This window comes from Grampus griseus (genome assembly GCF_964374135.1).
Source record: "Grampus griseus genome assembly, chromosome: 1".
Taxonomy (NCBI): Eukaryota; Metazoa; Chordata; class Mammalia; order Artiodactyla; family Delphinidae; genus Grampus; species Grampus griseus.
Window position 1 is genome coordinate 175,531,812 of NC_139017.1, and position 25,087 is coordinate 175,556,898.

Sequence of the window (25,087 nt, forward strand, 5' to 3'; positions counted from 1 at the left end):
CGTGGACCACATCACATTTGTACATTACCTTTTTTCCATCTCCTGTTTCATATCAATTCCTTGTTTTTCCAGAAGCTCTCTCTGGGCAAACGTCCAGTCCACAGGCTCAGAGGGGGTCTCAGCAGAAGGAGTCTTCTCCCGCTCAGCCCGTGCTTGCTCCGGGTGGTTAAAACGAAACACATGGTTTTTACCCATGATGATACGGTTTCCTAGCACAGAACAGAAACATGGATGGGAAATCATTTTTTAAATGTGTTGCATCTAGGTTAATAGCCTAACTCTCCCTAATGCAAAAAGACAGCTTTTGGAGTTTTACAGGAACATAAATCCTAATGCTGACTATCACTTCAACCTTTAGATAAAGAATTAAAGAGCTGCTTGCACAAGCCCTGTGTTCTGAAGACTTCACGCCTCTTCCAGTCTCACCTGAGCGCAGCTGAACAGGCTGGGCCACCCTTTTGCCATTTACGTAGGTTTCTGAACGTTCACAGGGCTCCAGGGTTACAATAACTAAGAGGAAAACAAACTAATGTTAGCATCACAGACCACTGGAAGAAAATAATGGAAAGCAGGTGAGGATTCAAGGTGACTAGAATAGATTCCTGCAACCAACCAAGTGGCTTAGTAGCTATATAATAGTTCATTTTAGGGTACCAGAACCAGGGCTGTGGCTCAGAAACATTTAAATGAATTTGACAAACTTCAGAAGAAGATAGGAAATGTTAGCTTCAGTGATATCTGACAGTTCAGTATATAAAAACGAAAACCATCAGAAATCTTAAGTATGAGATATAGGTAATAATCAGAAACCTAAGATCAAAAGCTAATATTTTGACTAAGGGAGGAATAAATTATACAACACAAAAGTACTATAAGATTGTTGTTGTTTTGTTAATAACCTGGACAAAAATCAAGGTGGACTTTTTCTTCCCTTTTAGGTAAAAATAAATTCTACTGGCTTAAGACCAGAGGTTCTTCAAATCTCCCACTACCCAGGATATTTGTTCCCTTCTTACTAGTCTATCAAATAATTAAGATTCAAGACCAAGCCTAATTGCCTATGTCCCGCTCAATTCTTGGCAGTAACAAAACGGCTCCTTTCGTCCAGGCTTTTTTCATGTAAAGTAGCTATGTCCATGCCTGCATTTATAAGCAGCCCAAGTTTCTCCATTTTCAAATATTAGATTGTACAAGAAAGTATCACTGAAAGAAAGAGACAGGGAATACCAAGCCTTGGGGATTTCTCATCATATAGAATGAAAAGTTTGCTGAAAAAGTTAAGCCAAGAACTCTCACCATCCCCACTGTTGTTCCTCTCGCTCCGGAAGATACAATGCTCTTCTTTAATGTGAGCCCCACTCAGCACGATGTCCTGGCGCCGCTCAGCATCTGCTTGGCCAACCCTGAACACAAGGGAAAGTGTTTCCCAGGGAAATTCAGACACAAAAAGCACTACAAACAATGAGCCTCTTTCTCCCAACGAATATTCTTTGGTACATACAAAAAAAGGTATTGCCTTTTTTTTAAATCAGAGGCTTTGAACTGCAAACTCTATTTTCATATATGGTCAACCTCCCTACACCAGAAAAAGCAACGAAGGGGCAAATGATACACCAAATAACTCACAGAGCATCATAAAAACATACGAGTGAACTACTCTCCTTAATGAATTCATATAAAATGTTAGGAGTAAAATTTTACTTACGGTCTGCTAGGAAAAAACTACACATTAATTGGTTCAGCTGGTTAAAACACTTAATTTGAGAAGAGTAGAGAGGATAGTTTAAACTATTTCAGACAAGAAAAACAGCAAATTAGTAAAAGAAATTTTTCACAAAACAACTTCCCTTTAGCTATTCAATCATCCTAAGAGAAAAGAAAACATTAAGTGACCAAAAGAAGAAACAAATGTACCTTGTAATTCCATCTTTGATGTAATAAAGAAGGCATTCGGACATCAGTGGGTCCTCATTGAGGTTAACAAGATGTGGCGTCTGAAAAAGGTTACAGATGATCAATTTGGAGCAAGTACCACTGAGAGGGCTGTAAGAATGACAGGGACATACAGGAGGCTGATGGCTTCTTGGATTACCAGAGTGCCTAGAAGAGGGACTGCTTTCATTCCTAGTTGCAATTCCATAGTAAACAGAAAACACTCTCTGCAGGCCTCCCCAAACTACGCTAATGTATTCTATTTAAAAACCTGAGTTCTGGGATAATGAACAAGATCCAATTCTTGATAAGGTCAAAGCGTAGAGAACACAAAAGAAAAATTAGAGCAGGCTGATTCTCTGAATGGATTAATCATAATTTTTGTAAACACTTGGTCAAAAATCTTGAAAGACAGCAGAATTTGCCACCCCTAAACATGCCACTTTGACATACTGATTATTTTGAGCTATTAGGCACTTGAAAAACAGTACAGACAGAGAGCGGCTTTCTCTGAATCCCCTTTCATGCTTAAGCACGGATGGTCCAAAAGGAACTCAGCTGTCAGAAATCCCCTCCCGGGAGTCTCATCAACCAGGAGAGAAAACTAGAAATTGATACCACACCCAGACAAACTTTGTCACAAACTATCATTCCTCCCATCTACTCTTGAAGGGTCCCATCTTTCCTAAAAGCCAATTATGCTCCCCTGAGAGGCCTACCTTCCCATCCCCTTTCCCTATTAGGATGGTATGTAAGCCAGAATTTTAAACCATCTCAGGGAGTTACTCATTTTTCCCTGGGTATCTCCCATGTATACATGTTAATTAACTTCTTTGTTTTTCTCTTGTTAATCTGTCTTTTATTACAGGGGTCTCAGCCAAGAATTCAGAAAGGTAGAGGAAAAATCATTTTTTGCCCCCTACAACCTCAAGAAATATTTAATTTTTCATTTACTTTATAAAAATGTTCCCACATCCCCTATCATTTCCCTTTATAATTTTTATCAGTTCTTCCATGGTCCCAGTTATTGTCTTTAGTTTGTTAGTTTTTATCTTAAAGAAGAAATTAAAATTACTGACATTCAGTAATACATCTTCTAAAAATCCTTTTCATCTAACTCTACTATTTCTAAAATCTTTTAAAAACCAACCTTCTTTGGTGAAAATACCCCACTGGAATCCAAAAATAAGTCACATGGTCTTGGGGTCAAAATCTACTCAAGACAGTGCCGGCAAATATAGAAAAATGAAAGAAGAGTCAGATGAGCAGGTTAAGGAAAGGGACTGCAAAAGATGATTTAAAAGAAATGAGGAAAACCTCTACATCCTTCCAACTAACATCTGTCTCTACAGTTAACAGCTTTGTTGGTTTGAGAAAGTCAAAGCCCTCTGTGGGCAGCATTCTTTAAAACCCATCATGAGACTGGCCTAAAGAAAACGGAACCTCAAGAACAGGTTGGTTTTTTTTTTTCCTTTTCCCTTAGAAGTAACTTTCTCCTAGTTTATTGAGATATGAATGACAAAGTCTGTATTTATTTAGGTAGTACAATGTCATTGTAAAATGTGTCAATTTGATACATATACACATTGTGCTATGATTACCACAATCAAGTTAACACATCAGAAACAGGTTGTAAAACTGAATTTGGATGTGATCAGTGGTGTATCCCTTCCTTTCCTGAAGAAGTCTAGAAAGTTAAATCAAGTAAGAAAGCTTTGGAAACTGGGATCTCAGTTTGGAATTCTGTGTGCTGTTCATAATACTTATAACACACAATACTTATTCAAGTTATTTATAATTTGTGTTAAATGCCATAATTTTACAAGTTGTTATAAAAATTTTCCTCACAGTTCGTAACATTGAAAGATGTTATAAAATACCTTTAGATATATGCAAAGGCACAATCTAAATTCTATCAAGCCTATAACTGCTAAAATATCTACAATCATACATAATATACCTGAATAAAATAATGTCTTACTGAAAAATCATTGACCTATGGCAATATAAACATATGAAATACTGTTATTATTGTTCCAGGTCTAAAATATATATCTAGGGCTTCCCTGGCAGCGCAGTGGTTGAGAGTCCGCCTGCCGATGCAGGGGACGCGGGTTCGTGCCCCAGTCCGGGAAGATCCCACATGCCGCGGAGCGGCTGGGCCCGTGAGCTGTGGCCGCTGAGCCTGCATGTCCGGAGCCTGTGCTCCGCAACGGGAGAGGCCACAACAGTGAGAGGCCCGCGTACAGCAAAAAAAAAAAAAAAAAAAAAAAAAAAAAAATATATATATATAAAATGTCTCTAAATCAATTTTCTTTGTTGAAAATAACACATCAGAATTTATAAAAAAGAAAAACCTAACCAGAGAATCCTAAAAAAAAACCACAGGACTATTTCATATCACATAAAATTAAAGTACCAGTTGAAAACTCCACACCCATTCCATGCTAACCTAGAGAGACCATTATCAGACCCTTGCATGAAGACATTTAAGTATCCAATAGTTAATCTGAAATCATATGAAATGAAGGACCATTTATTACTAGTATGAAATATATGCTTTGTACATCAATATATGTTCTATTACTGTCCTATAAATAAGCACACAAAATAATCATTTCATAACAGTTTTCCAATATCTAATAATAACTAAGAAGCAACTAAGCAGGGGGTGGGGTGGAGAAAAAGAAAGAAAAGACCTTGCTATTCTAATTAGCTAAAAATGTATCTACTACTTAACAACTATGACTAGGTAAGTAGGACAGTAACTACTAGAGTCATTAAAAAAAAAAAAAACTGAGAAGGGAGCAGAGGAGGCTAGATGGATGAGGACAGGAGCTGCTTTACTCAGTCCAGTGGTTGTCTATCACACAAACTGTAAAAGCAAACTGAAGCAGTAGTTTTCTACACAAACCTGAACAGCTGAAACTGCTTCCAAAGAATTATAATTCAGGGTTGCTGGCATCTGTGGGGAAAACTACATAGAAAGAGTAGCCAAACTGAAGCAAAGTATGCAAGGTTAGGCTAGGAATTTTAGATAAAGCAACGATGAAGATGAGGAAACATACTGAATCATGACCAAAAGTTACAGATTTATACTGCCTTGGATTTCATTTTATAAACAGTAAATATTTCTGAAAGCATTTTAGAAACAGGTTGGCCTTGTATTGTAAGATGAAATCAAAAATATCAGAAATTAAGCCAAGTCTCAAGATTTAAAAGAAAAGGAAGAAGAGGAGCCAGCCCTGAAAGACCTGAAGTGCCTCGTGACCAAGACAAACAAAAAGTGTTTCTGTTTGTTTAAGTTTCACAACATTGTTCCCTACCTTTTTAGGTGAGAAAACCCCCAGGGTTCCTCCATCTTCCCGAATGGCAACTCCCATCTCAGCCAACAAGGCCTCTCTAGAAAAAGCAACAAGCGTATCAGAATAACAATACCAAAATGTCAAGTAAGTCAGTCTAACTTGAACTGGAAAATAACGCAGAGCAAAAGCAACTGTCCATGTTTAAAGTCAGTAATACAAATGTGAAAGAATCTGCTTATCCCATCATTAATGAGAAATTATTTCTAAGAGAAATTGTATATTCAAAATAAAGTATGTTCTTGTCTTAGGTAAAGCTATATTCACCCAAATAAGAACTTTGTCACATCTGACTTTGGAGGTAGACAATAATTCATAAATATGTCTATTAATATAAAAAAAGGAAGAAAGGAATATTCCCTTAAGGCAATACATCCACTTCAAAGAACCATTCCTTAAAATCCAAGAAAGCAATCAGAAAGTAACTTTGATATAGGGAGTATTATCTATAAATGTGATTTTCTCAAGTATCATGTTCCCATGACCACCATCATATTGATTCAACAATTCTAGCTTAAAATCTCTACGATAGAGAAGAAAATTGTTTCATACATTCACTTTACAAACACGTTAGCACTCACTTCTGCCTCATCTTCCATGAAGGAAGAAGATAGGAACTAACATTTTTTAAATGTATATTTATTCCAATAGCAAAAGTATTATTTTGGATTATGTTTATCTTTAGGGTAGAGAATTGGGAGGTTAAGATAAAATACAGATTTTGAAAGTTTGCAACTGAAACTACTTAACCTCTTACCAAAGAGGTTCTAGAAAACATAACTCTGAAAGTCAGTAATCAGAACAGCTTTTTTTTTATTTGCGCCTTTATCAAAGGCAGTCTTTTTGCAAATTAAAAACTCTTCAATATCTTCAATTTTTATATGGATCCCTAGCAACATGTAGTACAGTAACTAAGAACACGACTCCCTAGGGAACACGTGAATTTCACTTCAGAGTGTAAATTGGGCCATAAGTCCCATACGGGTTTGTTTGTTTTGTATTTGGGGAGGAAAGGTTCTTTGTTTTTAACTTCTATTTTATCTTTTCTTACTATAAAAGTAATCTAAATTCCTCAGAAAATTTAGAAACATTCCAGAGTTTAACTTCCTGACCTCTCCATTCTGATGGCCTCTGTTTTACGCAGCTTTTCTTCCCAGGTTTCGTTCAACTCTGCAATGATCTTCTCCGATTCCTAAGGAGGAAGTACACAGTTAAGCACCAAAGAGTCTTATAATTTAACATTCTGTGTCTAGGAAGAGCAGCAAGAAGCAGATGATGCCCTTTTGAGGATATGAGGCAGAATCTAATTCGATGAGGTGGGTTTTTTTCCCTTTCTTAATATGTAAAGAAAGAAATCAGCCCCAGATGTATTAATTCTCTTTAAGCCCTAATAAAAATAGCTTAATAGTGTGTGTGTGTGTATGTGTGTGTGAGAGAGTGTGTGTGTAGAAGGAAAGGTAATATTAGCATCCCAAAATGCAAAGCATTGTTCCTGACAGCCACTGCTACAAAAGAAAAAAGCCCCCAATGATATTTGTTGCTTTTCTTGAAATTATTTATTTATTTGGTTGCGCTGGGTCTTTTTTTTTTTTTTTTGGCTGCACTGGGTCTCCGCTGCTGCGCTTGGGCTTATTCTCTATTGCGGCGAGCGGGGGCCATTCCTCGCCGTGGTGTGCAGGCTTCTCATTGCGGTGGCTCCTCTTGTTGCGGAGCACGGTTTCTAGGCGCACGGGGTTCAGTAGCTGTGGCGCACGGGCTTAGCTGCTCCACGGCACGTGGGATCTTCCTGGACCAGAGCTCGAACCCGTGTCTCCTGCATTGGTAGGCAGATTCTTAACCTCTGCACCACCAGGGAAGCCCTGCGCTGGGTCTTAGTTGCGGCAGATGGGCTCCTTAGTTGCAGTTTGCCCGCTCCTTAGTTGTGGCACACAGCCTCCTTAGTTGTGGCATCCAAACTCCTAGTTGCGGCATGCATGTGGGATCTAGTTCCCTGACCAGGGATCACACCCGGGCCCCCTGCATTGGGAGATCAGAGCCTTAACCACTGCACCACCAGGGAAGTCCCTTCATTGTTTTTTGTTTCACTATAATTTCACCACAACACCACAACACTGACAGGGTTCAGAACATGCTCGCCCAAATATGGTATTATCTTGGCATACTGAATACTTTAAGCTGAGTGATTTAAGAAATGGTACAAGTAGGAAGGACTCTCTGAGCTCCTCTTGAAGCAAGTCGTAAGACCCTCATGAGATGTAACCTCCCTACACCTGGAGGAATGGAGCATCCTTATTTCTCAAGATGAAGGAACACGAAGAATATGAACAGATAGGCCTTCATTAAGTTTCCCCAGTTTACTGTAGGCAGACCTCGTTTTATTATACTTCACTTTATTGCACTTCTCAGGTATGGCATTTTTTACAAATTGAAAGTGTGTGGCAACCCTGCATCGAGCAAGTCTACCAGCGCCATTTTTCCAACAGTATTTGCTCACTTCGTGTCTCTTGTGTCACATTTTGGTAGTTCTTTTTTTTTTTTAATTTATTTTTATTTACTTTTGGCTGCATTGGGTCTTCATTGCTGTGCGTGGGCTTTCTCTAGTTGCGGCGAGTGGGGGCTACTCTTCATTGTGGTTTGCGGGTTTCTCATTGCAGTGGCTTCTCTTGTTGCAGAGCACAGGCTCTAGGTGCACAGGCTTCAGTAGTTGTGGCTCGCAGGCTCTAGAGCGTAGGCTCAGTAGTCGTTGCTCTGCAGCACGTGGGATCTTCCCGGACCAGGGCTCGAACCTGTGTCCCCTGCACTGGCAGGCGCATTCTTAATCACTGCGCCACCAGGGAAGCCCACATTTTGGTAATTCTTGCAATATTTCAAACATTTTCATTATTATTACATTTGTTATGGTGATATGTGATCAGTGATCTTTGATGTTACTACTACAATTTGCTGAAGGTTCAGATGATAACATTTTTTAGCAATAAAGTATTTTTAAATTAAGGGGTTTTTTTTGGACATAATGCTATTGCACACTTAATAGACTACAGTATAGTGTAAACTTAACTTTTATATGCACTGGGAGACCAAAAAATTTGTGTGACTCACTTTATTGTGATATTCACTTTACTGCGGTAGTCTGGAACTGAACCTGCAATACCTTCGAGGTGCCTATACTCTTAACTCACATCCCCCTTTGTTCAATCACATATTCCCACAACTTTTCACTCTTCACCAAACCCAGCATAAAAATGTTCATGTTTAACACTTCTTTGGGCCTTCATTTCCTTATGAAGTCTTCCATGTCATGTAAACAAACACTAAATAAATTTGTAAGCTTTTCTCTTGTTTATCTGCCTTTTGTTAATCTGGGGCCCCAGCCAAGAACCTAGAAGGGTAGAAGGAAAGATATTTTTCCTCCCCTAGCATACAGTACCCCTCTGAACACAACCCAATTCCCTTTCCCAGAAAGGTTTAATATTAATCTCATATGAAGGCACGTAGCCACTAGAGTGACAATTTCCCAATCTCTTGCTGAGTGTTTATTATATGCCAGAAATATAAGAACTAAAACATGTTTCCTGATTTCAGGAGCTTACTGTATACCAGAGAGAGAAGGAAGTAACTGATCATTCATTCATGCAGTAATTATATATAACTGCATTACATGCCAAGCCCTGTTCTAGGCAACTAGAGATATGGCAGGAAACAAAATTCCTGCCCCTCATGGGGCTTATATTCTCGTAAAGAGACGCAGATAATCAATCCATTTTAATCAGTAAGTCAAGTATACAGTATGCCAGACAGTGATAAGAGCTTTGTAGAAAAATAAAGCAAAGAAAAGAGGAGTGTAGGGGGAGGGGTGGGTGAGGGAGCAATCTGCAGTGGGGCTGTCAGGACAGAGCTCATTGACAAGGGTCTACATAGGCAGACACAAAGGAAGAGCACGGGTATGTGAGGGAATAGGTAGGAAATGCCTGGCGCTTTCCAGGAACAACAGCATAGCTAGAGCGGCATGTTAGAGGACTGTGAATGGGAACGGTAGGAAAAAACAACAGGGCAGTGTGCTAAGTGCTACAACTGAAGTGTTCACAGGTCTGCTGGAGGGTGGATGAGTCAAGGCTGAGTGATACTCATACTGAGAATGAACTGACCAGGCAAAAAATGGAGGGAGAGGGGTACCAAAAAGGGAGTTAAGCACATGCAAAAAGCAGGAGAAAATGCTAGTCCTGGATACGAAATTAGAAAGTCAGATGACAATGATGATAATGATGATGAGATAATAGTAGTGGTAGTGATTCAGGATGAGAAGTTTTGACAGTTCACAAAATATTTCATTGTATAATTCATTTACCGGGCTATTGTATGAAGCCTCTGAGATCCCAAAACATAACTATCTACATAGAAAGAAATTGTGAATATGTAATACAATAAACCCTGAGGCATCTGGCACTTGGTTTTCTGGAACGAGGCATGGTAGCATGTTAAAAAGCCGAGTTGGGCTTCCCTGGTGGCGCAGTGGTTGAGAGTCCGCCTGCCGATGCAGGGGACGTGGGTTCGTGCCCCGGTCCGGGAAGATCCCACATGCCACAGAGCGGCTGGGCCCGTGAGCCATGGCTGCTGAGCCTGTGTGTCTGGAGCCTGTGCTCCGCAACGGGAGAGGCCACAACAGTGAGAGGCCCGCGTACCAAAAAAAAAAAAAAAAAAAAAAGCAGAGTAGGGCTTCCCTGGTGGCGCAGTGTTTAAGAATCTGCCTGCTAATGCAGGGGACACGGGTTCGAGCCCTGGTCCAGGAAGACCCCACATGCCACGGAGCAACTAAGCCCATGCGCCACAACTACTGAGCCTGCGCTCTAGAGCCTGTGAGCCACAACTACTGAAGCCTGTGTTCCTAGAGCCCACTCTCTGCAACAAGAGAAGCCACCGCAATGAGAACCGCAAACCGCAACAAAGAGTAGCCCCCGCTCGCCACAACTAGAGAAAAGCCCACGCACAGCAACAAAGACCCAACACAGCCAAAAATAAAAAAAATTTAAAAAAAATTAAAAAGCCAAGTAAAGACTCAAGGAGTCAGAAGAAACAAACAGGAGAGCATGATGATGATGATGATGATGAGGAGGAGAAGAACAATAACAACAACAGGCTAAGCTAGACAAAGAGCAAAACTGATAAAAGTTAGAAAAGGCCTGGGCGTCAGTAAGGTGAATATAAAGGGGACCACGCAGCAGGTACTCAGAAATGAGTCGGTTACAAAGTGGGAGAAGCTAGAACGAGCCTGCAGCGGAAGGCAGGAAGGTGGAGACAAAATCACCTAAACTGGCTCTCATCAACCCCCGAGCACACACATAGGCTGAAAGACTAAAACAGCCCCCTGAATGGCATCTCTACACAGTCCTCCAATAGGAATGAATAACATGCAGTGCATATGCCACTCCACTGCTGAGTGAGGAACCAACAAGCCACGTTAGAGGGCCAGCAGCCAAGAAAAACCCATATGGTTACGGTAAGGAATGAGATAGCCAGGGAAGGAAGTGTGCCAGGTGCCGAGTGGTCAACAGCCTACCTCTAACATGCCACAAGTTATTCAACAACTGAAACAGGATAGCATTAAATGCTTCTGCAAATGACTATAAAAGGGCAAGTATATATAAGCTACCACCATAACCTACAAGATTTTAAGGCTTATTAAACACTGCTGGAGGGGGATGGGGGAGGGAAGCACCGGGAGTTTGGGATTAACAGATGCAAACTATTACATATAGGATAGATAAACAAGGTCCTACTGTATAGCACAAGGAACTACCTTCAATATCCTGTGATAAACCATAATGGAAAAGAATATAAAAAAAAGAATGTCTATGTGTGTATGGCTGAGTCACTCTGCTGTCCAGCAGAGACTGGCACAACACTGTAGATCAACTATACTTCAATTAAAAAATTCAATTAAAGACAGCTGGATAGAAACCTTTACACTCTAAAGTGACAACTTCAAAAACAAAGGCATAGGATAACAGGATGTCCAAACCACAGCACTGAGACTAGTGCTTATTATATATACTGTGGTCCACAAGCCACTCTGATATTAGTTATGAAATACAAACTGACCTTTGAGATACTTAAAATATTTTTTTCCTGGTTGGTTATCTTCAGAAAAAGAGTGTATCAGAGCAGAGATTAATCCGGCTGTAGTAAAGCTATTCTATTTTGGGGCAACTATAAACTCACCCCAAGGAAGCAAAGTTACTGTCTAGGAATCCTCTTACCATCTTGCTGCCAACTCTAATGTGACCTCTCTCTTTTTACTCACCACCTGGAGGGTAAATCAGAATATGAGCTCCTTGTAGAAAAGTTAATTAGTAAGCTGAGTAAGGTACAATGTACTTTTCTTTTTCATTAGGGCTTAAAAGTTGCAACTTTTATGTTGTCTAGAAAGTTGCTTTTTTTTTAAATTCTTTTAATTTATTTTTGGCTGCTTTGTTGCTGCACGCAGGCTTTCTCTAGTTGCAGCGAGCGGGGGCTACTCTTTCTTGTGGTGCGCGGGCTTCTCATTGCGGTGGCTTCTCCTGTTGTGCAGCACGGGCTCTAGGTGCAAGGGCTTCAGTAGTTGCGGCATGCGGGCTCAGTAGTTGTGGCACACAGGCTCTGAGGTGCATGGGCTCAGTAGTTGTGGCTCATGGACTCTAGAGTGCAGGCTCAGTAGTTGTGGTGTACGGGCTTGGTTGCTGGGCGGCATGTGGGATCTTCCCGGACCAGGGATCGAACCCGTGTCCCCTGCATTGGCAGGCGGATTCTTAACTACTGTGCCACCAGGGAAGTCCCTAGAAAGTTACTTTTTTAAACTCTGAAGAAAGGTTAGAGAAAACAATATTGAGTGTCATTTAGCTAAACTTCAGTGCTGGAAAAAGCCATTTATTCCAGAAACATTCTAGAAATATAGAGACTGAGGACCACAGAAACTAAGTGATTATCCCGAGGCCCCACTTCTCCCTGAGCCAGGTCTATAGTTGGGTTTCCTGTGTTCTGTTTTCCAATTAAGGCAGAATCAACAGCCTTTAAAGAAAATATTCTACTAAGTAGCTCACCAAAATTAAGAAAGAGTGAGGAATATTCTTTCTTCAAGCCTGAATAACAAACTTAGTATAAATAAAATAGAGATGCCAACAGGAAGACAGTTTTCAGTCTGAGTCATCAACTTACTCTGCAGGCAGGCCTGGCATGCTGGTCTCCAGAGCTGCCCATACCTCATTCTAGAAACCTAATTTTAAGATTAAACTGAAATTGGGATTCATGCTTCAGAAATGAGGAGTCAAGAGGACACTCTTTAAGGGTCTTTCCTTCCTGCAGGTACTGTACATTAAAAAATTCTGAAAAAACAGAGTGACATCAGGAACATTTTTTTAAGCTCCAAGGAGTGTTGGGCTCAGGCGTCATTCACTTTGATCTCACATCATGTATTATCTAGCTATTTGTACAGCACTGGTTAATAACTATGTTCATAATGCTAAATACAATTTAATTACTTCATCATGATCCAGTTAAGGTGGCAGAGAAGTCCACAGAACAAGTCAGAAATATTTCCCCCCAAAAAATTACAGTTTAACTTGTGGTGTTTAAATAGTTAAACACTTGCTACATGGAACATTCCTTGAAGCCATCAGATGGGTTTTACTGCACTGAACGCAGCATGCGTCATAAGTGAGCTCCAAGCGTGGGGCCCTCGGGCAGCCTAGCACAGCATTTACCCTTGCATGCTTCTGTAATGGATATTTGTGGATATTTATAGTCTAAGCCTAAGCAGTGGCACTCACAGTACTGACACTGATGCCAGACTAATAAACACCAGAGGCACCACATAGTAACTGTAGCTACATATTTAAAACCTTATTAAGTCGGAATGCAAATCAAGGAGACAACATTTCAACTCAGTTTGAGCTGCAACTAAAAACTGAAAGCAATTACACTTTACTCTCTATTGCCAGAGGTTTGTGGAGGGCTCAAGATATTTATGATGGGGTAACATGGGTCTCTCCCATATGGAAACAGGCTATTCAATGAATTAAGCAATAGCAGCTCCCTATGTAAAAGTGTTCTACCAACTGATCATTTTTTTAAAGTTAAAAGTAAAGAGAAGCAAAGGGACATAAAATGTTAGGAAAATGAATTAACCTCCTGTATTACTGTTTTCCATTAGGTACAGTATTTTTCTCCTACAGTGTCATGTCTTAGGAATGCCACTTCTTCACACTCAACAATGAAACAGTCCAAAAATGAGAAATTCTCAGGCATTTCTATCATACAAACACTGCCTTGCCCTGTAAACACAAGATGTTATCTGCCTGCAGCATTAAAATGTAGGTCTGCCGACATGAACTCTCACCATTCACAAAATAGGAGTCGAACTAAGGCGCTTATGCTTCAGTAAACTACCATGCTGCATTAAAAAACAAGACTGAATGCAAAACCATAAAGAAACTATTTTCTAAAGCTAGGGAAAATGGAAGATGTCATTTAGGTTGGCTTAAAGGAGAACTAAAACAGAAATTTATTTTCTGATAAAAGCAATAGAGTTTTGTTTTGTTTCCGCTGGGAAGTAGGGAGATTGGGGGGAGGGTTCCTTGAATAATGGCAGTGTTATTCCCTAGAGACTATCTGGAAGATACAGGGCGACCTAATGCTTAAAAAGTCTGCTCCACATCTTGACTCCTAACATTCAACATTATTTTCAGTTGGTTCCACTTGGCAGTTGGGAAGAATTTTTTTTCCTACATCAAGATGTGTGTTAAAGGGAGTGTAATCTCATTTGTACACTAAGGTAAGATTCAAATAGTAAGATTCAAAATCCCCAAAGAAAAATAACATTTTATATTGAATAGTAAATGAAAGATTTCACTTTTCCTTTCCACAGAACCTCTGCATGTCCCCAGTGGCCTGAACAGAACCCTACACAGCAACTTTGCCTATCATGATAAAATACAGAAATAAAAGCCTTCTTGCATAGGGCTTCACGAACATCGTTAGTAAAATTTCAAAGTCCATTTCACAATAGCAGAAATTATCCTTTCCTTTGCAAAATTTAATGAAAAGGTTTCTCACTCCCTGTCCCTCTGCCAGGTATTTTAGAATTTCACCCACTTTCCACTAACAAGTTCTGAAGGAAGAAACAAGATTACTTTTGTTTCTAAAGCACCTTATGTTAGAAGTGAGTGAAATGCCAAGGAAAAGGTAGGCTGATTAAGAAGCAGAAGCCCATTCTTCATATAAAATCTTTTTCAGCCTCACCTGCAAACCAAAATGAATGTTCTAGCACCTTCAATTATCAAGCTAAATTCCCTTTTAGCACAAAGGTTCAGCAAACCTTTTCCATCGTTAACCTATCAAAGTGTGTCACTATTCTCAACGGTCCTTGAATGAGCAGCCATGGTGGAGAACACTGAGTGCAATGTGAAGGGGACTGCACGCTCGGGGCAGGACTGCAACCCCCAGCTCCTTAAAGTTTCTTTGCTCTCCTTGTTTTTCCTATCCAGTACTCTTTTTTTTTTTTAATTTAAGTTCTAAGCAGCTAGTGGGAAGCAGCCACATAGCACAGGGAGATCAGCTCAGTGCTCTGTGACCACCTAGAGGGGTGGGATAAGGAGGGTGGGAGGGAGACGCAAGAGGGAGGGGATATGGGGATACACGTATATGTACCCCAGTACTCTTGAATACAAAGGCCACAAGGTACGGATAGAACTATCATCCTGGAAATGACAAGCAGGGAAAGAAAAGGCATTTGTGTTGTTGTCACGGTGGTTTCAGGGATGGCACCACAGGTGACAACTGTCTGTTCTCACTGTAGTCACCAAGGGGGAAGGAAGAACCTACGAGTCAGAAGACTTTGCTGCTCCTAACGTTCGTATTCATGGAGAGAGACAGAAAGTACCTGACAGCGCCAGCAACAGGCTGGGAAAGCCAAGCCGGGTGCCACGGTGGGTGACCGGACATGCAGGACTCAAGTGTGCACACCAGCACTAACATCCGTGAGCCCATATGCACCAGCACAGGAGGGGGCGGCCCTTCCACAGGAGGGGGCGGCCCTTCCACAGCAGTGCTCCCAGGGCTTTCTGTGAACTTCCAGAAAATATCATTTCACGTGTCTCTGAATAAACCTGGTACAGCTACTCAAATGTGCAAACTTTCTTTTGATTATACATTTTACTAACAGAAGCAGGGGCCTATACAGAATTCCATCTTCAAAATAAACCAAATGTTTAATTAGTTTCCAGTGAAATTTCTAACTAAACAATTTCACTGTGACTTATAAACTACCTCAGAATTAATGGACATATCTACTTATCAGTTACTTTGCCTGGCCAGCTTACAATCTGCCTATGCATCCCTCCCTCCCATCCCTGCCGGGCCATGTCAGACTCAAGTATTCTGGTGAAAATTATCTTACAAAGCAGCAATTTCAGGACACTTCTGAGAGTTAGAAATTTCTTCCATATGCTGAACCAGAATCTCAGTGATTTTTAGTCCTAACTCTGCCTTGTGGAGCTACACAGAATACCTTTCATTGAATCTGAGTTACTACTTACCTTTAGACGTTCAATGGCTTCCTCTCCTCCAGGTGTAGACATGATTCTCTCCTGAATACTGGTCACAGATGTTAAGCCCACCTGACTATTGAGTGAGCAGGAAGATGGAGATGAAGTAAGGGACCCCATGGATGCTGTGGAAAAATTGCCAGGACGTTGATTCTCAGAGGCTAGCAAGTACCTATGCTTATTGTTCTGAAAATCTTTCAGATCTGGGAGATAGAAAGAAGGGAAGGCAGAAAAAGCAGAAAAGAGGGAAAGGAGCAGGAGAAGAAAAAAGACAGGAAGGAACACCAGTGTAAGAAAGGACAGCATTAAAGCAGCAAGACCAAGACAAGTTATGATACAAAGACAAGTTATACTTGTTCTAGATGGCAGTTCTAAAACATGTCTGTCTTTAATACTGGTATTTTAGAAGTTAAGAACCGCTTCTGAATTTAGAAACTAAAAAATTCTAATGTGGGTTAACATTGTATCTGTTAGGGGGTAACCAGAGCCTCAAAGAATACAGCTCAGGCTCTCCCCCTAAACAGCCATGCTACATTCCTGTATTCCTTCTATGGCTCCAAATCTACAACGTCTTAGGTTTATACTACTCTTAAATCCCAGTAGTTTGTAACAGTAAGGGAAAAAAGATGATCATTTATTTATCAATATCAATACATATCAGTCTGGCCCAGTATGTATGTCATTCAGCAAAAATTCCCAAGAAAATGTTATGTTAGAACAAAAATCTGAGTGCTCAGTAGTGTTCTTTGTATGCTAAAAAGGATTTTTAAAATATGCCTTTTAAAAAAAGGAGAGGTAATCATAGCAATTATAGGGATCTTGTATAAGTCCTGGTTAAGAACTTAGGGTTGACTACCTCAACAGTGACGAACAATTAGCAAACTGTTGAATTTGGTGTAGCTTACATTCGTCTATTAGAGCAAGCAAAAATTAAGGCTGATTATCTGCTAATTTAAGTAAGGCTCCCACTTTGCCTAACCGAATAACCATGAGTCATTGGGGAGCTGAGTTCCTAGTATGGAATGCAAGTTTTAGGGACATACTTTCATTTACTAAGGTCTTTAATAGAACTCTAAGTTTTGCTTTTAAACTTAGTTTTGGTAAAAAGAGCCACAAACAACAAATTCATTAATTTGCTGTTTGTACTTTTCTTCATTAGTCATCTTTCTCAAATAGGCACCAGAGGAAATCCATAGGTATTGGTGCATTCCTATTTTTAAATCAGCTCATTTTTAAATGTAAGAAAATCTACACTGCTCAAAGTTCATATCAAAACTAAATAAGTTTTCCTTAAAGGATATAATATGAATCAACACAAAGAGTCAGAAGAAACATTATTAGCTCTCTCTGCGTCTACCCATGTGAATTTAATCAAAGCCAGTTCTTGAAGCCCCTTAAAACCAGCGGTTGCTTCAAGACAGTTTGAAAACCACCATCTGCAAATATAGAACATAGGAAAACAAGCAAGTTTTAAAAGGGGGGTAGGAACTGGAGCAAAAAATTAGCCATCAGGTGATGGCAGCAAAGTGGGAAAGAATAGGATGGATGGAGTTTAGAAGGTCCAATTGACACATGCAAGCCCTAAAAGGCATTAAGGGTAGTGACTGAAACAGAAACTTAGAGGTAGTCAAGGCTGCTTTCCTGCACAGATACAGAATTAAAACTTAGTCATGCATAGCTTTCTGGGAGATTCCACAACTGCTCAGAAAAGAGTGAGGCAGCAAGCTGGCAGCAGCATCACCTGGAGCACAAAAGCGAGAACAAAGGGTGTCTTTCCCACACCAGTTATCAGTTGGCTTTGGAAATCTCAGACAGAGCTGTTCCAGTCCAAGAGTCACTCTGGATTAGGATGTTATAGTGCCTTCAAGGCTTAACCTCATCACAGCAGCCAGGGCTACCTTTGGTTTCTCCTATGTATTGCCTCACTGTCTACCAAGCCTTGTTACATGCCCTACTGTAGAAATAAATAAATCAATAAAAATCTAAAACTTAGCCCCCCAAAATCAAGTTTCTTCACTTATTCTAATAATTTCTTGATGAATTATCTTAAAAGGGTAAGAAATTACTTTCTTGCCAACATAATGACAGATATGCAGTGGGTAATGAGGTGTGATCCTTTTTATAAAATGTCCTCATTTCAAGCACACATTTTAGACACCCAAGTTTTTTTGTTGTTTTTTTTGCAGTACGCGGGCCTCTCACTGTTGTTGCCTTTCCCGTTGCGGAGCACAGGCTCCGGGCGCACAGGCTCAGCGGCCATGGCTCACGGGCCCAGCCGCTCCACGGCATGTGGGATCTTCCTGGACCGGGGCACGAACCCGCGTCCCCTGCATCGGCAGGCGGACTCTCAACGACTGCCCCACCAGGGAAGCCGGACAGCCAAGTTTTTTAAAATTTAATTGGTAATTCATGAAAAAGGGAAAAAAATGTTTACCTAACCATCAAGTAAGCTGAGGCCCAAGATATGGAGGAAATCAACTTAGCATAAGCACAGGTGAGTGCTAATCCAACATTCACAAAGCTACTCAGTCATGGAGATTTGGCCAACTAGAAGTGACTGTTTTCAATTATATATACACTAAGGCTCAGAATTACACAGCTAATTTAAAAGGATTTTCCTAATAAATAATCAGGACCTGAAGGATCAAGAGGCCAAAAAAGGCGTAATATGATTAAAAACAAGGGCTCTGGGTTACACTACCCAGTCTGACCACAAAGAAACCACGGGATCTCATTTAGTGGCAAACTACCCACTCCAGGCAGCAGTGTCCTCCTTAGCAAAATGGAGCTCTGTCAGAGTCACTGACAGGACTAAAGAGATAATATATTCAAGATACCTAGAACAGGTCCTGGCACATTATAAACACTCAAAACATGTGAGCTGCTGTCATCACTATCATCATGTATGACTTTGGATTCAATTTAATCACATTTAAGTGGAAAAACTGAACAGTAGAAGCAACAAGAGGTTTTTAAGCCTCTCAACTTTATTCAAGCCACAAAATGAAATCCAGCAAAACTTGCTTTGCTAATGGAAAAGGGCAAAAATAGGAACATTTCTGAATCTACAGTAAGCTCTGTCTGGGATTTCTCTGTTAGGATGGCTGGCATGCAAAGCTCATTTTAAGGCTGATCCAGCAGAGGCAGATTAGCAAGTCAGAGTGCTGGAAACACCCAGTACATGAAATACACACATTTGCCTCCACTTCCAGAGTAATCATCGATCAATGGATCAGCTGAAGGTAAGCAAGAGGGAAAATACAAAAAGGGTCAAAGTTCAGGTTCAGCAATGACAGAGGGAACAGAGCAGTATTTGGCACTTGGGAAGGTGAAAAAATTGACACTTAGAATAATATATTATCATTTTACAAACTGTACGTATTCATTTAAACTCAGGTGCTAATCAGTAAGAAGAACTAAACTAGAAGAGGCCTTGAAAATCTTATTAGAATTGTAGACACTATAATATTAATCTGACACTCAAAAAATAAAAATATGCTTTATTAAATAAACCCATATACTATTCTACCTGAATGATCTAGTTAACTCACTTAGGAGAACTTCTGATTAGACATTATGTAGGCAGATCACTGAGGTTAAAAAAGATTCAATTTAAGACAACATTGTAAGACTCTCTGGAAGTCTAATTCTTGAAGTTGACAGGAATTGGTTATTTTCCCCTTCATAAGTTCATAAGGAGTGAGTTGGGGGGCATTCAATCATTTTGTAGGGGGGAAACCACTCAAAGGTAAATCTTATCTGAAAGGTGACTGGAATAGTGGGTTTCTTACATATATATTACTACTACATTAATCTAGAGAAACCCATAACACAAAAACAAAAATTTTAAGTTAACAGTTTTATGAAGTGGTTAATTTCTCAGTGAGAATAAACTTAACATTCCAAATAAACTTCACTGCTGATCTAAAACAGAAATCTAATAAAAATACAAATAATGATATATTACGTTTTAAGAAGTAATTTCATGAGTTCAAACAGATACGCTGGTACATGGTACATAAAGGAATTCTAAGATCATTTTCAATGAGTTTTCTTTTTTTTTTTTTTTTTTGGCCACAGGTCTTGCGGGATCTGTCCCCCAACCAGGGATTAAACCAGGCCATGGCAGTGAAAGCCCCAAATCCTAACCACTAAGCCACCAAGGAACTACTCTCAATGGGCTTTTTAAGAAGTTAAGAACAAACAAAAACCTCTTGCTTTACCATCTAGCTGCCTCAAGCTCCTTAACTCTAAGTTTAAGAGCCCTCGAGAGGAAAGGAATAGATTTTGCGTTGATCCTTAATTCACTTACTATCAATAATATCTCCCAACCCCTGAGCACGAAGAAGGTCCTTCAGCCGTGTCACCTCTTCCTTTAATTCACGAACCAGTTTGGCATTGGGGTCCTCATTGATAACAGCATTGCATTTAATTTGTTTTGCACGATCTGCATATCTAGATCCAAAAAGAAAACACATTTTTGCCATTCCTCAAATGCTCTACTTCTCGTAAGTAACATACCATTATTTCTAAATCAAACAGCTTGAGTATTTACACATTTTATGAGCCTTAATAATAATACATTTGTAGAAAGCTTTACAGTACCTTATAAAGATGAGGAAAAAGTCTCCAATGAATTTAAGTGATTTCCCCAAGATCACAAAGGAAATAAATATCAAAGAGAGGACTCAAAACTAATTTATTAGACCATATAGTGTTTCTTCCATTATATCAAAAATGTCTTTAATGAGACAAGAGTTGAAAGTTCCAGATTAAAGTAATGGAACCTATTCATATATAAGACTACTCTACTAGTAAACATTCTGTCAGTAATTTTTAAAATATTACATGTACTCATAACTTTGTTACTTTTTATGATGTGAGCATTTCTATAATGACAAACATGAGAAGGGGACACTTCTTTTTACAGAAATAAATATTGTAAGAAATTTCTACTATTATCTAAAAGTTATCCAAAAATCTCACCAGAGCAAATTTAATATCTTTCCTATGAAAAAGTTCCTGCCTTTCTCAATGAAACTGAAAACTATAAACAGGTAAGCTCTATTATAATAAAAATCATTTTCCCCCATGTTTCCCCTGTTATGAGAGGGATGGATCATTGGTTACTCAAGCGACTACCCACATAGCATATGAAAATCCATGGCGTAACAAGATGACTTATGGTAGCACTGTGTTCTGTTTAGCTATTGAAATCAAACTGGAGTACCTCAGAGTGCTCAAAGTTTCATCATAGTTGATATCTGCTGGGCTCAGAGCAGCAACCATTGCAGTCCGAGAATTGCCACCTAAAAAGATGAATCATAATTATCTCAAACCATACTCATTTTAGAAAAACTTTTATTGAATGTGTCAAATCAGACAGCACAATCCCAGATCCCAAGATTTAATCAACAGATTTTTGGACTGCCCCCACGCCAGGCACTGTTATATGCACATCTTAGCATCTGGATGTACTGTGTCCAGTTTCCCTCTTCCCACTCCCATTAAGATCTCAGACACTCCACCAAGGCCATTCTTAGTGATGTCAAAGTCACTGGCAACATGGACAGCACAACAGGCCATTCTCAGCCACTCCTTCTATCATCAACATGTGACACAGCTAATCACTACCTCCTTCTCATTAAGAATGAGGGAAAGGGGCTACAGGAACAGTGAATGAAGGGCAAAAAGGCCGGAAAACATCAACAAAGAGGAGTAAGGGTTGGTAATATCTAGTTATGTGCATCAAAGGAGCATGGGGTTTTCAAAAAGGAAGAAGAAACAACAGTTTGAAGCAGGTGCGTGTGGTCACATAAACAACTACTTCACAGTTCATGTCCTGAAGTAAACGAGATTTGGGAGCAAACCCTGACTTAAAGGTGAGCAAATCCAGAGAAGTAGCCAAGATGGCGGAGCAGGAAGACCCTGAGCTCCCTCCTCCCACAGGCACACCAAAATTACAACTGTTTACAGAGCAGCTACTGATGAGAAAAAACAGAAGACTAGCAGAAAAGACCTTCTCCAACTAAGGAAGGAATCATGAGACAGGCAGGAGGGGCAGAGATGTGGGATAGTTAAGACCCACAGCCCTGGGTGGGCGACCCACAAATGGGAGGATAATTACAATTGCAGAGGTTCTCCCCAAAGAGCAAGGGGCCTGAGCCCCCCATCAGGCTACTGCACCAGGAAGATGAGCCCCCAGAACGTTTGGCTTTGAAGCCCAGCAGGGCTTACTTTTGGAACAGCCAGAAGGCTGTGGAAAACAGAGACTCCACTCTTAAAGGGCACACACAAAGTCTCACCCGCTCCAGGACCCAGGGCAGAAGCAGTAATCTGAAAGGAGCCTGGGTCAGACCCACATGCTGATCTTGGAGGACAAGAGGCAGAAGTGCACCCTGGGGACACAGACACAGACACTGGCAGCAGCCAATTTTGGGAGCTCGTTCTATCACAAGGACACTGGTACAGGCAAATCCCATTTTGGAATTCTCCCTCTAGCTTATTAGTGCTAGGACTGGCCCTGCCCACCAGCAGGTCTGCTGCCTTAAGACCCGCAGAACCCACAGCCACTCCGGGACCCAGCCCTGTCTACCAGAGGGTCCAAGACCCTGACCCGCACACCAGCGCACCGGCACTAGCCCCAGGGACCCTGGGACCCAGCTCCACCCACCAGTGGGCCAGCACCAGCCTCAGAATCCCCTGGGCCCCAACCCTGCCCACCAGCAGGCCAACATCAGCTTTAAGACCCTCAGGGCCCTGCAGCCAGAGACCTGGGAACCCAGCTCTGTCCATCAGTGAGCTGGCACTAGCCCCGGAATGCCCTGGGCTCCAGTCCCACCTGCGACCAGGCCGATACCAGCTCTGAGACACCTTGGACCCTTCAGCCAGCTGCCCCAGGATCCAGCCCCACTCACCAGCATTGCCAACACCAGCTTTAGGACACTCCAGGCTCTGCAGCCAGCCCTGTCAGGAACTGGCCCTACCCACCAGCAAATCGACAACAGATCCAGGACCCCCAGCCCTGTAACCACCCACTCCAAAACCCAGCCCCACCCACCAATGTTTGGCAGCCTCCACACAAGGCAGGGCCTGGAAACCAACTGGACCAGGGGTCAGCCACGCCTACCAGACTTCCCACAGTAGTCAGCCTGCCACAAGAGACCCTCGCAGCCCAGATAGGAGGCACCCCTAGAGCATATAGCTCTGGTGACCAGAGGGAAGTGCATTGCTGGAATGCACAGGACGTCTCCTACAAAAGGCCACTTCTCCAAGGTCAGGACACATAACCAACCTACCAGATACACAAATAAAAACAGCAAACTAGGCAAAATGAGGCAACAGAGAAATATGTTCAAAACAAAGGAACAAGATAAAACCCCAGAACAACTAAGTGGAAACAGGCAATCTACCCAATAGAAAGTTCAAGGTAATGATTGTAAAGATGTTCAAAGAACTCGGGAGAAGACTGAATCAACAGAGTGAGAAGTCAGAAGTTTTTAACAAGAGTTAGAAAATATAAAGAAGAACCAGAAAAAGATGAAGAATAAGATAACTGAAATGACAAATACACTAGAAGGAATCAACAGATAAGATGATACAGAGGAATGGATCGGTGAGCTGGAAGATGGAATAGTGGAAATTACTAAAGCTGAACAGAAAAACGAATAAAAAGAAATGAGGACACTTTAAGAGACCTCTGGTACAACATCAAGTATACTAACATGACACGACAGGGGCTGCACGAGGAAAAGAGGGAGAGAACATATTTGAAGGTATTAATAGATGAAAACTTCCCTAACCTGGGAAAGGAAAAAGACACCCAGGTCCAGGAAGCACAGAGAGTCTCAAACAGGATCAACCCAGAGAGGACCACTCCAAGACACATTATAATTAAAATGGCAAAAATTAAAGATAAAGAGAGAATGTTAAAAGCAGCAAGGGAAAAGCAACAAGTTACTACAAGGGAATTCCCATAAGGCTATCAGCTGACTTTTCAGCAGAAACTCTCCAGAATAGAGTGGCATGATATATTTTAAATGATGAAAAACCTGTAACCAATAATACTCTACCTGGCAAGGCTTTCATTCAGATTTGACGGAGGTATCAAAAGTTTTACAGATAAGCAAAAGCTAAAGGAGTTCAGCACCACCAAACCAGTTTTACAAGAAATGTTAAAGGGACTTCTCTAAGTAAAAAAGAAAAGGCCACAACTAAAAAACATGAAAACTACAAAAGGAAAAATCTCATTGGTAAAGCCAAATATACAGTAAAGGTAGTAAAGCCATGTATAAAGCAAGTAGGAAGGTTAACAGATAAAAGTAGTAAAATCATCTATATCCTCAATAAGTAATTAAGGGATACACAAACTAAGTGATGTAAAATATGATGCCAAAACATTGAACGTGAGGCTGGTGGGGGAGGGTGTGGGGGAGGGTGCGGTAAAAAGGCTGCGTTGTTAAAATGCATGAACTGAAGAGATCAGTAATTTACAACAATCCATATATACAGATTGCTATGTACAGTGTGGGAAATACAGTCAATAACTACAATAATATCTCTGTATGATAACATATCATAACTAGACTTGTGTGATGATCAGTTTGAAATGTATAGAAATACCAAATCACATTGTGTAATAGGAACTAACATAGTGCTGTAGGTCAACTATACTTCAAAAACAAATAAACAAACAAACTCACAGAAAATGAGATCAGATTTGTGGTTACCAGAGGCAGGGGGTAGGGCAGAGGGGAAATTAGATGAAGGTGGTCCAAAGGTAGTACAAACTTCCAGTTATAAGATAAATAAGTACTAGGAATGTAATGTACAACATGATAAATATAATTAACACTGCACTATGTTATAAATGAAAGTTAAGAGAGTAAATCCTAAGAGTTCTCATCACAAGAAAAATTTTTTCTATCTCTTTAATTTGTTTAATCTATATGAGATGATGGATGTTCACTGAACTTACTGTGATAATCATTTCATGATGTATGTAAGTCAAATCATTATGCTGTATGCCTTAAACTTATACAGTGCTGTATGTCAATTATATCTCAATAAAACCAGTAGGAAAAAAAAACCAAAAAATTAAATTAAATTAAATTAAGGTGAGCAAATCCAACCAGCTTGAATCAAGAGAAAAACGAAAAAAGGAAAGAGCACTTAAGTTAGTAATAGAGATTTTTCTTCTCAAAAAACAGACATACACGA

The 25,087-nt window shown here is 40.4% G+C and overlaps 1 protein-coding gene across 6 annotated transcripts in view; it reads right to left on the reverse strand.

The window, feature by feature from the left end:
- KIF1B (kinesin family member 1B) overlaps positions 1-25,087 on the reverse strand; it is a 148,153-nt gene that overhangs the window by 67,958 nt on the left and 55,108 nt on the right. For 3 of the 6 annotated variants that reach the window (XM_082655694.1, XM_082655691.1, XM_082655690.1), the window contains exons 11-20: positions 21,099-21,177; positions 20,181-20,323; positions 19,063-19,104; positions 15,860-16,071; positions 6,407-6,486; positions 5,259-5,334; positions 1,915-1,994; positions 1,297-1,403; positions 427-510; positions 29-209 (exon numbers count right to left, since the gene is read on the reverse strand). In XM_082655694.1, the coding sequence (XP_082511820.1) occupies positions 29-209; positions 427-510; positions 1,297-1,403; positions 1,915-1,994; positions 5,259-5,334; positions 6,407-6,486; positions 15,860-16,071; positions 19,063-19,104; positions 20,181-20,323; positions 21,099-21,177 (1,084 nt within the window). The remainder of the gene's footprint in view (positions 1-28; positions 210-426; positions 511-1,296; positions 1,404-1,914; positions 1,995-5,258; positions 5,335-6,406; positions 6,487-15,859; positions 16,072-19,062; positions 19,105-20,180; positions 20,324-21,098; positions 21,178-25,087) is intronic. The other 3 variants (XM_082655693.1, XM_082655695.1, XM_082655692.1) reach the window with 2 other exon arrangements.